At 36.9% G+C, this 16,323-nt stretch overlaps 1 protein-coding gene across 4 annotated transcripts in view; it reads left to right on the top strand.

Moving 5' to 3' along the window:
• LOC127502396 (protein eva-1 homolog A) overlaps positions 1-16,323 on the top strand; it is a 48,996-nt gene that overhangs the window by 28,069 nt on the left and 4,604 nt on the right. For all 4 annotated transcript variants that reach the window (XM_051875315.1, XM_051875314.1, XM_051875317.1 and 1 more), the window contains 2 exons: positions 13,910-14,050; positions 15,021-15,170. In XM_051875315.1, coding sequence (XP_051731275.1) covers positions 13,910-14,050; positions 15,021-15,170 — 291 coding nt within the window. The remainder of the gene's footprint in view (positions 1-13,909; positions 14,051-15,020; positions 15,171-16,323) is intronic.

Below are 16,323 nucleotides of genomic sequence, written 5' to 3'. Positions count from 1 at the left end.
CCATTGTATTCTCATCCCACACGTTTCTACTACAGACATAAATGATGAATGTGGACTCTTTTATGTAAACAACCACCTAGCAACCATCCAGAACACCCTAGCAACCACATAGCAACGTTCTCCAACACGCATATGTTTACTTGGCTATTTATTTTAGGACGTAACATAGGCTTGTATTGTTTCATAAAGCTAATTATATGACTACAGGCTAACCTAACCCTTACCATAATCTTACAAGAAACCTTTCTGCAATTTGTGTGTGTTCTGCAATTTGTATTGTGTGTGTGTGTGTGTGTGTGTGTATATATATATATATATATATATATTGCATTCTATGGGTCAGTAATTTATTCAGCAAGGATGCATTCAATATAATTTTTCAAAACATTTCTGTTTCAAATAAATGCCTTGGTGAGCAAAATAGACTTTCAAAAACATTAAAAGATTTTACCAACCTCAAACTTTTGAACAATAGTTTTTTGTGTGTGTGTATATATATATATATATATATATATATATATAGTTAACAATATTTAAAAAAAAGTTTACTTTTATTTATGATCTTTCATTTGGAGGAAATCCACGAAAGAGTGCTTTAGCTCACCAGGAACAATTTTGCTTTCAAGTATAACACACACACACACGCACGCGAACACACACACACACACACACGATTTGATGGTGGGAAAGATTCTTGTGCAAGTTAAAGATACGTGAAGTAGTAAGAAGGTGTGTGTCTGTTTAGTTACAGATTTACTACACACACATTTGACATGCATTGTGTGATTTCATAGAGTCTGTGTGTGTGTGTGTGTGTGTGTGTGTGTGTGTGTGTGTGTGTGTGTTAGAGAGTGCGTGTGTGTGTGTGTGTCTTGTTCACCTTCTCAAGTCTCTTTGTTACTAAATGAAAATCTGCCTTCAGTTTCCTCTCGTGATCTTCTGTTTTGTTTTCTTTTTCTTCACGTTTCTCCCTCCTTTTAAATGTGCCCCCATCTCTCTCTCTCTCTCTCTCTCTCTCTCTCTCTCTCTCTCTCTTTTCTACCCCGGGCTCTGTTAACTCTCTGTGTCCTGAAGGAATGACTGATTGAGCAGATGTAGTTAGTTGTAGCAGATGTTTTATTTTAGGTCTTTCATGTTCACTCCATCGTTAAGTGTTCATGGACCTCCTGAATGGATACAGTTCCTCAAAATGGCAAGTTCTGATTGCCTGGATTTATATATTTTCCAGAAGGCAAGGTGTACAGGTTTATATCAGTCCACCAGGAAACTAATTTGCATTTAAAGCGTTTACAGTGAGTTCTTCTGGATTTGATGAAGTGTATATAGCCGCCTTTCAACCGCAGGAAGTAGAGTCTAAAGGAAGTTCCAGGTAAAAAGTTCCCCTTCAGAAAGTCCCTGCTCATGAGGTAGTACTTTTTCAAAGTTCACGAACTTTTGGGGGTGGGACTTGGGTGCTGAACATGCTGATTGGTTGAGTTCATGCAGCATTTTATTTCAACCACCATTTTTAAAAGTCTGTTGCGGTGCGTGCAGTAAGAGTTGTTTGCTATTCGAATCAACAATGGAGTTTAAAAAATACGACCGATGGACCAATGAGGAGGTTCAGGCTTTATTAAGCTTATATGTACAGGATGAAATCCAGCAGAAACTGGAAAGTCGCACACAGTCCTACGTCACCGGACTTAATCTTCACAGTACTTTAGACCGCAATGGAAACGCAGACAGCAACAGGTCTGGGGGGAAAAAAGTTCCTGGGACAAATTGTTCCAGCTAATTTCGGTGGAAACGCGGCTTATGTAAGGTTCATGGCACCATATATTCAAAATTTTGTTTGAGACACATAGTAGTAAAAAATAAAATGTCATGAACACAACTGTACATTATGCATCTTTTCAGGGTTTTATCCATGATCTGTGAAATCTCCACAACGTCTACACATATTTTCCAGTTTCTTCATTATTGTCTGTACAGCCATTCACAGATATTGCAGTGTCATTATTTTATTGCATCCCATCCCTTAACATATCACAAACGTTAAAAAGTTTATTCAAAAGTTTGGGGTCAGAAAAATGAATACTTTTATTCAGCAGGGATGCATAAAATTGGTCAAAAGTGACAGTAAAGACATTTATAATGTTACAAAAGATTTCTGTTCCACAGCTGTTTTCAACATTGATAATAATGAGAAATATGAATTATTTCTGAAGGATCATGAAGACTGGAATAATGATGCTGAAAATTTAGCTTTGCATCACAGGAATAGATTACATTTTAAAATATATTAAAATAGAAAACAGTTATTGTAAATTGTAATAATATTTCACAATAATACCATTTTTGCTGTATTTTTTAATCAAATAAATGCAGCCTTCTTTCAAGAACAGAACTGCTACAGAACTTTAAATGGCCTCCATGTACATTAATATCCACAGAGTGTGTGTGTGTATTTGTGTGTACAGTTTGTGTTTATGAGACTTTCAGCCCCGTTTAGAGACACAGAGAGAATATTTGCAGCATATGTGGATTTATTGGCCAGACTTGTGCCTATTAACACTAATTTGTCGGGACAGAGTTTTGGCACACACGTTTTCACCAAGCAGAGCAATTGAATTCACAGCTTTATTTTAATCACGCGAGATGCGAGCGCAGCAGGCCTGCGCTTATTAAAGCTGCTCACTGTAAACAGACGCTTTGAGTTTGTGTTTCCCTCACAGATATGTGTTACGAGATCAGTCTGCTTTTATAACCCTCAGCTCAGATGCTGTTCGGTGTTTCATTTAGTCTTTATAAGGGCCTGTGACGGAGTCAATACACACAGGGCTTTTAAGATCAGTTGATAATGTGGTGATTTACGTCAGGAATAAACTAGTCTTCTGTTCTGCAGTTCACAATACATTCATAAACCAGACCGAGCCAGTTTAGACTTTTGCAAGTCTGGTTATTTTTGAACCACTAAAGCCAACTGTTGTGTAAAAATGGCCCAAGTCAGACAATCAGTCAGACAGTCAGTGAAATAACTAGTCCAGGGGTTACTGTAAGTGAACTGGATGACATACGGATCAGCCTGCGTTTCTTTCTGTTCATATTTGGTACAATTCTACTCATTTTACCTTACAACTCAAGATATATTCTGTGTTTCATTGCAGATTCAGCGTTTTATTTATAGACCGGAAGATGCTGGTTTAAATCACCTTCAAGGAACTTCCTCTGACCGCTGCTGTTCTAACCTTGAGCAAGACTTGTTTAACAGAACCAGACTTTGCAGATTAATCTGGCCAGAAACCACCCACCTGGGTCATTTACCATTAACTAAAACTATAACTAAACTAAAACCATAAAAAAAACAAAAAACATTTTTGTTACTTGAAATAAAATAAATGTTAACTGGAATAAAATAAAATATAAAAAACTTTTTTTTTTTTTAGTTAATTGCCATGGAAAGCTCTCAGAAGGTGATCATGAATTTGAGACGTGCTCAATGTTAAAAGGTGTTTATAAGCACAATAAGCAGTGGAAAAAGAACTCAATGCAGTGCACACGCTGACTGACGCACAGCGGAAAGCTGCGTCTCTCAGCATGTGATCATGAATTCAGTTCTCTTTCACATCTTATTGCACTTGAATGGTTGAATACACACGTAATTATGTCAAAATGCCCATCGTGTGGAGTATATAATCACAGCCAGTTATGTGTCAAGTGAAAGTAAACAGCTGGGTGTAAACCGGATGTGTATCAGTATTGGTCTTAAAGGGAACCACTGGTATTAAGACTTGTATGGCATAATATAACGTAAATGATGTCTCTTACTGAAATATGTAGTACAAAAACCATGACATATTTGGACAATGGGCGGCGCCATTTTGTTTAGGTGCACAGCGCGTTCTATGTCGATGACGTCAAATGGTGGCTCTCGGTGAGCTACTGACCCTACCCTGTTGCTATTTTTACTGCAACACAACTCAGGATATAATATACGATGCCAATTTTCAGTCGATGAGCCACAAGAGAAGAGATGTAAGTCTTCACTGCTTTACTAGCGATAAGAGGAGAAAAGACTGGGAAGTTGTGAAGAATGTGGACGTCTTTGGACTGCGTCTTTGTTCTTTCCACTTTAGCCCTGATGCCTTTGATACTTTTCATCTGTATGTTTTGGTGCAGCGGTAATCTAGTAATGCATACAAGTCTTAATATCCGCGGGGTTCCTTTTAAAACCCGATCAGCCTTTTCAATTTGAGCCAGAGCACAAAATTAGTGAGGATGAAAACATCGAAGACGTGCAATGGCTCCGTGGCTACTGTTGTATGATTGACGTGTAAAAATCGTCTGATGTGTCAAATGAATGCATTACACACAGTTAAACATGCTGAGAAGATGCAACTGTTTTATGCGATCAGAGATATCCCGTGCATCACGGCACACACAAGCTTTGAGGCAGTCTGTCTCAATCGGCGTTTGGTTAAAGCACACACTTATATCCATCGGCAACTATAAGCTCTTTCAGTAGCTGTGGTCTACTAAAAGCCTCAATAGCATCAGGGCTAAAGTGAAGAGAACAAAGACGTGGATCTTTAGGAAATTTTATTCGTCCACATTCTTCACAACTTCCCATTCTTTTCTCCTCTTATCGCTAGTAAAGCAGTAAAGACTTACATCGCTTCTCTTGTTGCCCATCGACTGGAAATTACAACCAAAAGCTGCACAATGTGGCATTGTATATTATATTCCAAGTTGTGTTGCGGTAAAAATAGCAATAGGACAGTGTCAGTAGCTCACCGAGTGCAACCATTTGACGTCATCGACATAGAACGCACTGTGCACCTAAACAAAATGGCGCCCGCCATTGCCAAAATATGTCATGGATTTTTTTAAATAACGTAAATCTTTCATAGGTTTTCTACTACATATTTCAGTAAGAGACATCATTTACGTTATATTAAGCCATACAATTCTAAATACCAGGGGTTCCCTTTAAAGTGACAGCAGCCTAATAAACCTGCTGCTCTCTGTGTCATTAATGTGAATCAAACAAAAAAGAAAATAACGTACTGCTCTTGACTAAATAACTTTTTTTTAGCTTTAATAAGAATAAATTTATATTTAATTCATACAATGAAGACTATGCAATATTTTATTTTTACATTTGATTATTAAATTACTGTACTAATTGGAACTACATGTTAAATAAACCTATTGTACCTGAAAACTTTTAATTCATATTTTTGTTATATTGCATTGTTTGCAATTTGCTTTTTTAAATAACAGAAAGTAGATAAAATGACCCAGAATAACTGATATATATCATTATTGTGAAATACAATTTCTCATATCGTGAGTGAAATAAGAATTTGGTCATATCGCCCACCCCTACTAGTTACATAAGTTTTTCAAAATAAACATAACTGCTTCAGAATTTGCATTTTCGATAAGGGGCGTGTGTCATTTATGTTGTAGAACAAAACATCCAAGTATCATCAAGTTATGTTTACTGCAGACTTTATTTTACTCATACGCTGAAAACCCCCATTAGAAAATCTCGAAGGAACCAGTGGTGAATTAATTTTCCGGGTTTTGATGTCATCCCTGAACCATTCTATGATACTATGATGTAAAACCAGCCGATCAGGTTGGAGCTTGCTGTTTTGGAGATCTCTTGTGTGTAACATGCAACGTTTGAGGTCATTTAAGGCTGAAACTTCAAAAAGGAGCACAGTTAATGCAGGACTGAGCTTTGAGTCACCCACAGGAAGATCAACTGTTTTCTGGCCTGATTCTTTCAGGCTTTCGTCCAGAACTTTGTCTGATTTGCTGCAGTTAATGTGTGACTGTAGTTTGAGTGTGTGTAGATCTGCCGTGGCTCTATGTGTGTGTGCGAGAGGGTGTGTGTACTTGTACAACTATCTTTGTGAGGACCACACAAAGATAAAAAAAAATGAGGAGTTTTAGACCATCAGAGAGTAAAGTGAGGACATTTTGTCTGAGACCCTTTTAAAGGCCTGTTTGAGGGTCAAGTCTTGGTTTTAGGGAGAAAGTTATAATTAGGTTTAGGGTAAGGCTCTGGGTTAGGCACTTAGTTGTGATGGGTAGGGTTAGGATAAGGAGCTAGAGACTGTGTTGTGTCAATGAAGGTCCTCACAAATATAGATGTAAAGGAGTGTGTGTGTGTGTGTGTGTGTGTGTGTGTGTGTGTGTGTTTGGGTAGGCGTGGGTTTGTCTGCCGTGTCAGCACAAACACAGAGTCAGCGCTGTGTGTGTGTGTTCTTTATCAGTGCCATGCTTTGAGTTCAGTAACAATGCCGTAACGTGACTGTTTGTCCAGGTGGATCTACACAGAGAAAACACTATCCATCTCTCTCTCTCTCTTACTTTCTCTTTCTCTATCGCTCTCTTTCTACATAGTGTGTAGAAAAACATTCTTCGGATGTTTCACTGATCTGTCATTTATGAGTGTGTGTGTGTGTGTGTGTGTGTGTTTCTTCATCTCTGGGCACTTTTGGTCCAGTGCACTTGTAGATATTAAACTCTTTTAAAGGACACTTTTAGACCTAGTTTATTGAATTTGTCTACTAACAATATCCAATAGTGTTTATATGTGCAGAATTCTGCCGTTTTTCTACAATCCATCAAATGTCATTTCCAACACATCTCAATTAATAACATTTTGTGGTGGAAATAAATCATAAATCATATTTTCACAAATCTTTTTGACAAAATTACAGTTTGTGTGGAAATACACAATAAAATATTATAGATTAATTATTAATATTAATTATTAATAATTATAAAATATTTTAAATCTATATTTATTATATTTTAAAATATAGTAAATAATAATGATAAAATATATTGTTATATTTTCCTTGATTTTTCTGCTGTTTTCTTCTCAAGTTACATAGTATCTCATATTTCATCTCAAGCTTCTCACTGAAATTAAATGGTTTGTTAATTTTCCTCCTTGTTTAGATTTTCCAAGCTTTAAAAATGATGAATTTTCATATTTTACACAAGGTCTGCGTTAAGAGGAAAACAATCTTAATGCTTTGAAAATCCAAACGAGGAGTAAAATAAGTATAAATCATTACATTTCTCTGAGACATTTGAGATGAAATTTGAGATATTCGATGATTGTATACATAAAAGACATGGAAAATAGCACAGATAGTTGATAAAGGCCAAATTTTGTAGGACAGTTTTAATCTGACGTTCATATAACAAGAAAAACACTGAAATCTAAAAGTGTCTGAAGAAACTTGCATGTGTGTTCATGTGTTTACTTTGGACAAGATTGGCAGGGCGTCAGTTGTTGTGTTTGCGGACCACTTTCATCTTTGTTGCAACATCTTAATGTCCTTCACATCTTTATTCTGATCTTGAAGCCTCAGCAGCTTTTAGTTTGCTTGAATACATGTTTGTGTGTGTGTGTGTGTGTGTGTGTGTGTGTGTGTGTGTGTGTGTGTGTGTGTGTGTGTGTGTGTGTGTGTGTGTGTGTGTGTGTGTGCGCGCGTGCTCAAACAGGGTTTTCCACAACTGTCTCATACAGAATAGAGAACCAGTTCTATGAGAGGGATCAGGCTGGAATTCTGGCAATTCCCAGAATGCATTCCTGCCAGATGGCATGTGGGTAAAGTAAACTGTGGGTCAGTACAGTGAAACTTGAGTCTGAACGTGTCACGTTAGTGCCTGATTATTTTAAAGGCTCATAAAACCTGCTGCTCGTTTTTACCCTCTCCAGCCAGGCATCATGGAAAATGTGTTCCTGTTGAGTGCTTTGATGTTAAATACATTTTGTGTTGATGTTCAGTAACTAGAGAAGGACAAAACATACATTTATATGCAACAAACACTGACCATTCCTCCATCATCATTTCTTAGACTCTGTCTTTCCATTGCATCTGAAAGACTTAGAAAGAGCTGAGAGTTTTCATGTGAGGATCTAATATTAGCTCTGCGATGATAACAGCTGTCTCTTTTCTTCTTTATATCTACACACACGGCACACAAAGGTTTTCACTGCTCTCTAGACACTGAGAGGGGAGTATCTGTGGAAGTGTACTTGACATCATTGAATTATTAAAATAATTCATGTGTCAGCAAGGGTTGAGGACAGGAACATGAAGAAGATGAATTAGATAAATGTGCTTTAATAAGCTTCAAAGATACATACAAATGCAGGGACCACTGAGAACTGAAACAGAGTGACATATAAAGAGGTAGTAATGGGGTGAACACCTGCTGAAATGAATGACAAATCATATTAGTAACCATGACGACAAACAAGGAGCGGGAACTGAACTAAGGAAAACAGGAACCAATGAATACTAATTAAAAGTCCATGACAGAGAAACTAAGAACAAACATAACCAAATATCACTGACATCATGATACTGTAAATTGTTGTATAATGATGTTTAAGTGAAATTTCTTTGTCTTTTTTCACATTGATGTACTTTATACCTGAAATTAATTAAATTCAATAAGAATGCCTTTTCACCAAGTTTGTTCCAGTGAATTGAGGTACATTAAATACAAAGTTCTGTTATGAAACTCTAGATGGTGCAGGCTGATTAAGGTCCTTAAAGGGATAGTTCACCCAAAAATGAAATTTCTGTCATTATTTACTCTCCAAACAGTTGATGGACCCCATTGACTTCCAAAGTATTTTTCTACCGTACTATGGAAGTCAATGGGGCCTATCAACTGTTTGGTTACCCATTAGGGCTGGGCGATTTTTCCGATTTATTTCGATTAATTCGAATTTAATGTTTTGCCTCGATTTTATTATTTTTTAATCGAGAAATCGTGATTTTTGAATAAAAATGTTAGCAAGCATTATAATTAGACATGTTGACAATACGACAAAAGGAGAAGAAAATGATCCGACCACATGATGGCGCAGGCGCGCCTGATTAACCGCTCTCATGTGACGCTCTATGAGCGTAGAACACATCACTATTCTTAAAGGATTAGTTCACCCAAAAATGAAAATTCTGTCATTTATTACTCACCCTCATGTCGTTCCACACACGTAAGACCTTCGTTAATCTTCGGAACACAAATTAAGATATTTTTGTTGAAATTCGATGGCTCAGTGAGGCCTGCATAGGGAGCAATGACATTTCCTCTCTCAAGATCCATTAATGTACTAAAAACATATTTAAATCAGTTCATGTGAGTACAGCGCTTCAATATTAATATTATAAAGCAACGAGAATATTTTTGGTGCACCAAAAAAAATAAAATAACGACTTATATAGTGATGGCCGATTTCAAAACACTGCTTCAGGAAGCTTCGGAGCGTTATGAATCAGCGCATCGAATCATGATTCGGATCGCGTGTCAAACCGCCAAACTGCTGAAATCACGTGACTTTGGCGCTCCGAACCGCTGATTCAACACGCTGATTCATAACGCTCCGAAGCTTCCTGAAGCAGTGTTTTGAAATCGGCCATCACTATATAAATCGTTATTTTGTTTTTTTGGCGCACCAAAAATATTCTCATTGCTTTATAATATTAATATTAAACCACTGTACTCACATGAACTGATTTAAATATGTTTTTAGTACATTAATGGATCTTGAGAGAGGAAATGTCATTGCTGGCTATGGAGGCCTCACTGAGCCATCGAATTTCAACAAAAATATCTTAATTTGTGTTCCGAAGATGAACAAAGGTCTTACGGGTGTGGAACGGCATGTGGGTGAGTAATTAATGACAGAATTTTCATTTTTGGGTGAACTAACCCTTTAACTCAATCTGCTTGCAATCACATTATTCTCTGTAGGGCACAGCTGATTGGTTCCTGCTGTATCAGTAGCCAATGAGCTCGCTGCTCAACCTTCAAATACTTGGTCAACATTTGCTGTAGAAGTTTCAGCACGCTTTCAGAAACCCTCTACCTTCCCCAGCTCCACCTGTGTAGATCTTCTACGGGTAATTCATGTGTGCTATATTGTACAGCAGCAGTGTGTGTTGTATGTATTGGAAGTAGCAAGTCCCGTACTTGGTCTGCAGCAGCAGCAGCAGATCTATTCTTCCAAGACCAAACATCTCAACATTGTCATATCCATTACCATGACGAACACTCTGAGAGTTGTCATGACAGAACTATTGGTTTACTAAAAGTCCACATGAAAATACACTTCTGGGGTGAGTGTTCATTATTTTTGCAATACCATTTTTACACACTTCAGAAACAACACACTTCAGCATTAAGGAGAGGATCAGGAATGTCTGTCCTACAGGGAGTTTGATAGTGTACAAGAGCATGAACATCACAATTAAAGATTACGCTGACTGAGACTAAACACTATTACACAATAACAAACACAACACTGCCCAATATCCCCTCCTACACCTGCTCTAATGAAAGACAGTAAAGCAAACAGTGTTTCTATAAACACACACACACACACACACACACACACTTGTTACATCATCATTCTCTCATCAGCGCCTGCCCTGGAAATGCCACTTGGTTCTAAAGGTCAACAGGTGTGTGTGTGTGTGTGTGTGTGTGTGTGTGTGTGTGTGTGTGTGTCTGGTCCTGGTAAACCCTACATTATTGGGACAAAATGTCCCAATTATAGCAATATCTGAAATCTTTGTCCTTGTAGGGACATTTTTTTTTGGTCCCCATGAGGAAAACAGCTTATAAATCATACTAAGTGATGTTTTTTGAAAATGTAAATATGTAGAAAGTTTTCTGTGATGGGTAGGGTTAGGGGCAGGGGAAAGAATATACTGTTTGAACAGTATAAAAATCATTACATCTATGGAGAGTCTGCACAAAGATAGTGAAACCGAGTATGTGTGTGTGGTTCAGTTATTCCCTACTAGTAATACCAGAAATTTGATCATGTGGGGAAATTTTTTGGTCCCCATGAGGAAAAACAGCTTATAAATCATACTATCATGCTCCTCACTTACATTTAAACTACATTTTTATATTTTGTGAGAAAATTGTCCATGTGTAGAATAATTTTTCTATGAGTAGTGTTTGCACATGCAAAACTTGCCATATGATGGGTTGCCAGCCTGTTGCTATGCAGTTGCTAGGATGTTCTGGGTGGAAACAAAGAAAAACAAATGAAACACACACACACACACACACACACACACACACAGTCTCTCCTCTATGAACTTTTATTCTTTTTGTACTTTGTTTGCACACTGATACTGAATCTCAATAGCACTTTCTGTGGTTTATAGGAGTGTGTGTTTCAGGATGTGTGTGTGTGTGTTGTATGCGGTTTGGCTGGTGTTCTCTTGATGTCTTACATTAGAATCACACACACAGACAGATTGCTGTAGTTATATTAGTAGATCTCTATTTGAGCAGCAAGGACTCCAGCTGTCCCAGAATGCCACACTTCAGTGAGTTAAGTGTGTCTGTTTCCTGCACAAATCAGCATATGGCACATAATAGAGTTGTACTATGCCAGAGAAAACATGCATGCACACACACGCACACACACACATATTTTGAGGTCTGGAAGAGGTTTAGTTTGACTCTGATGACAGGAATATTTCCATGTTGATTCTTTCACTCTTCTCTGTTCTTTTTTTCTTCTTTGTGTTTAAACATAAAGTGTTTAAACAATTTTCAGACAGGTTTCCCTAACCCTCCCCTTGTCTTCCATTGGTTTAAACCGATAGCCCCTCCCTAAACTCACGCCATTGGTTGAGTCAGTGTTGCTTGGTTGTGCTGGTCAAGATACTGATGTTTTGATAGCGCTGATAGCTCAGAGGTTGCTCTTTCAAAGCTCACAAGACTTCTTGCAGATCTCAGTTAAGTACCAACTTTGTGTTGGAGCCGATAGCCTCGTGGGCAGTGCTCCAACATATAGTGACCCGAGTTTGATTCCCGGCTCAAGGTCCTTTGCCAATCTCGATTCTCCTCTCTCCACCCTGTACTTTCCTGTCTAATCTCTGTACTGTCCTTTTCAATAAAGACATAAAAATGCCAAAAAATATCGTAAAAGTACCAACTTTATCTTGTGTGTCTTTAAAATTCTTTAGGAGAAATAAAAAATAGACACAAATGAGTCAATAGCTGACATACAGTGAAGAGCTATAAAATTAATGCATAACCCCATTTGGTCTTGGAATTTGATTTTTAGATCGTATTGGCAAATCTGAGCACATTTTGAGATTTGTTTTGAAACTCTAGACTTATATTTGAGTATTTCATTTGTGATTAATTTTTCTTTAAATGGGTTGTTCTCATTTTGCCTTTTTCTTCATTTTTATTCTGTCATTTTTTTTGAAGATTTTGTACAAGCATGGTTGAAAATGAACACAGATATACATGAAAACACACACACACATAAATATACATAAGCTCACATGTGCCTCCAATTACCCCCAATCAGTGGACTGTAATTGCTCCAGGGGCATTACAATCACACACACACACACACACACACACACACACACACACACACACACACACAGAATGATTATTGTGTCAGTCTTTTAGTTTGACCTCCCTCAGAGAAACCGTGTGTGTGAGTAGAATAACTCAGTCATCAGTAACTGGCACTGGTGAGTGTTTCAGCTTTCATGAGGAGATGTATGTCTCTGTGTGTGTGTCTGTGTGTGTCTGTGTGTGTGTGAGAGAGAGAGAGAGTCCTCAGGCTGTTTCCAGACTGTCTCTAGAGTTTAACTGAAACCTGTTTCGCTAAATTTGGTGCCATGTTTATTCAGAGAGGGTTTAAAATAAATGCTGTGCGTTACTGGAACTGTGTGTGTGTGTGCGTGCGTGTTTTTGTGACACATCAGGACACAAATTTGTATAATGACATGGGTATTACAAGGAGAGGGTGACTTATGAGGATATTACCCCATGTCCCCATTTTTCAAAAGGCTTATAAATCATACAGAATAAGTTTTTGTGAGAAAGTAAAAATGCGCACAGTTTCCTGTAATGGGTAGGTTTAGGGGTAGGGGTAGTGTAGGGCGATAGAAAATACAGTTTGTACAGTATAAAAACCATTACGCCTATGGAATGTCCCCACAATTCACAAAAACAAACCTGTGTGTGTGTGTGTGTGTGTGTGTGTGTGTGTGTGTGTGTGTGTGTGTGTGTGTGTGTGTGTGTGCAAACCAGACCTCTCTGCCCGACTGTTGCAGGGCCATTGGCAGGCCGTAAGGGGTCTAAGCAACAAAATAATTAATATAATTTCATTTATATTATTTCCATTTAATTATTTAATTATATTGTTATGTTATACATAATAATTTAAGTAATATAATATAGTATGTACTGTAAACTACTGTTCAAAAGGTCAGTAAAAAAATTTTTTTTAAAGAAATTAATTTTATTCAGCAAAGGACAATTGGAAAAAAAAGTGACAGAAAAGACATTTATAATGTTACAAAAGATTTCTATTTCAAATAAATGTTGTTCTTTTAAACTTTCTATTCATCAAAGCATCACAGTTTCCACAAAAATATGATATAAACATATGATATGAATATGATATGAACCAGTATTTGATGTGGCTTATCAGCATAAAACATCACAAAACTCAGTCTGAAAACATGTGCCAAATGTAATCAAATTTCAGTGATAGAGTCACTATAACTTAAATGAATCCTTACTACACAACTGTGATTTAAGGACGTTTATATTCCCCAGTATCTATAGGATCTAATCTTTCAAATTAGCCAATTTGTGGTCATTTTGTCCACTCTTCTAGTTTTAGACCCTGATGATTGCCACTATATTTTCCGTTTCCATCTGCACAAAGGCAGTCTTGTATTTCTGTGTGTATATTGGACGGACTTGCGATCGCAGCGGAGGGAATGATATCTCTAATGCATTGTGAGTGTGTGTGAGGGGGTAGAAGATGATTCATGAGTAGAAATATGTTTTTTGGTGAATTATTGAATTATGTGTTTCTCTTTAGTGCCAAAGAAACTCGTGCAGGAGTCGATTTCCAGGCATCCGTCGTTCCCCTCTCCCCCATCAGTGCCTCATGACCCCAACGTGGTGGGAGACAGCGCCCCTCCGGACGGGACCCCGTCTCTGACCTCTGACTCCGCGCCAGGTAAGAAGCAAACCATAATGACTGAACCTAAACACAACCTCCAGAAAATTCCAACTGGAATCAGCTTAATTGCTTTTATCAGAGCAATGATGGGAAACACTGATCTGAAGTCATGAATCAGAAACCACACACACTCTCTGTGTACAGATGCTGATAGTTGCTGTAGCTACAGCCGTGTTTTGACTGTAGAACAGAATCAGACTAAAACTAAAACAACCACAGTGCATTTTCTGTGAACTGAGACTGTACAAAAACATATTTGTTTAAGAAGCTTTTAATGTCAGCTTCGTTTAGATGACTCTTTATTCAAAAAACCCTAAAAATCAATATAATAGCCTTGAATAGCGACCAGTATGAAGCTTTAAAAAAGACTCAAAAGTATCATAATTTTACAGAGGTCAAGCTCCAACAATTACAGAAAAGGCACCATAAAAGTACTATAAATTAAGTCCATATGACTTGTGCACTGTATTCTTCTGAAGTCATGCATGAATACATATTGCAATATGCTATGACAATTCATGTTGCATCAGGGTTTGTGTCAATCAGATCAGTCATGACCAATGACATTTGATGTCTTTGATATTTAGACATATATAGCGCATAAATCGTATAAATGTTTTGACAGCATCCAATAGAAAAATTGTGCAAAACATTATTTTTTGTGTTATAAAATTGAAAAAAGTCATAATGGTTATGCCACAAGATGATGGTTGAGTAGATGATGATTTTCATTTTCATTTTTGAGTGAACTTTTCCTTTAACACCACATATGCACACTCACAATGAGAAGCTGTTGATGAATTATTGATTGAATTATTCTTTTGTTTATTGTCAGACATGAAAGCTTAGGGCGTTTTAACCCACCATAGATAAACTTTTTGTTTTATAACGATCTCATTATGATGATGGTTGGTTCAGCTCAGTGCGGTACATTAAAGTCATGATGATTGTGTGCATTTGATGGCAGGGAAGTCGACGCGAGGCCGGAGTTCTGGTCCTTATTCAGAACAGACGGATCGGTCTGGAAAAAGCGATCCGAACCCAACCATCTCCACCGTAATCAGACCAGCCATGGCTCTCATCAGCAGCATGCTGACGGCCTACACCTACATCACAGGTAACGACACACACATCTGCTGTGGATCTCTGAATGTAAGCACTCAATAGCTCTATAGATAAACTCAAAAATATATATTCATATATTCATTATTTAGTAGTCAGCAGGTTCTTGTTCTAAAGGAAATGTTTTTTTGTTGTTGTTGTTTTTTTTAATCATTTAAAATCATATAAAAATCTTCTTATTCACTATTATTCAACCCACAACTAGTTTGTAGTCTGTAAGATTTTTTATTGTTTTTGAAAGAAGTCTCTTCTGCTCACCAAGACTCCATTTATTCGATCAAATATACAGTAAAAATAGTAATATTGTGAAATATTATTACAATTTAAATGAACTATTTTCTATTTAAATATATATTATTTATAATGTCATTTATTCCTGTGTTTCAAAGCTGAATTTTCAGCATCATTACTCCAGTCTTCAGTGTCACATGATCCTTCAGAAATCATTCTAATATGATGATTTGCTGCTTAAGAAACATTTCTGATTAATATCAATGTTAAAACAGTTATGCTGCTTCATATTTTTGTGGAAACCATGTTACATGCTTTTAAGGATTCTTTGATGGATAAAAAAAAAATTATTTGAAATAATCTTTTGTAACATTATCTCTTTACTGTCACTTTAGATTAATTTAATGCATCCTTTCTGAATAGAAGTATTAAATTGTTTCAGAAAAAGCATAATGACGGTGGCCCACACTTTTGAACAGTACTGAACAGTACATTTCTGAATTGTTGATATATTTTCTCATTATATTCAACAAGATATTCAATGAGAAAAACTGTAGGATTGTACTTTCAGGAATTAATTGAATCATAAATACAAAAATTGCTATAAAAAAGTGCTTGGATTTACTACGTGACATCAGTTGCTTAATATTCCAAGTCAAACTGATCCTAATTGGATAGAAAACAATTTATCAAAAATCACACTATGAAAAACAAACACACAAACAAATCAGGTAGAATGAGTAAACCTATAACATTCAAAAAAGTAGACATGAGAATAAACTGTATTTAACAATTTGCTGGTCAAATTGACATCTCAATCGTAGTAGTAATTTCTTACGCACATTCCACAACACCTCACTGTCACCACTTTGCATGCATGTTCATGACCCTAAAGGCCCCGATATACTTACAGTGAA

The sequence above is a fragment of the Ctenopharyngodon idella genome, chromosome 20 (assembly GCF_019924925.1).
Source record: "Ctenopharyngodon idella isolate HZGC_01 chromosome 20, HZGC01, whole genome shotgun sequence".
Classification (NCBI taxonomy): domain Eukaryota; kingdom Metazoa; phylum Chordata; class Actinopteri; order Cypriniformes; family Xenocyprididae; genus Ctenopharyngodon; species Ctenopharyngodon idella.
This window is presented reverse-complemented; position numbering and strand designations above follow the sequence as displayed.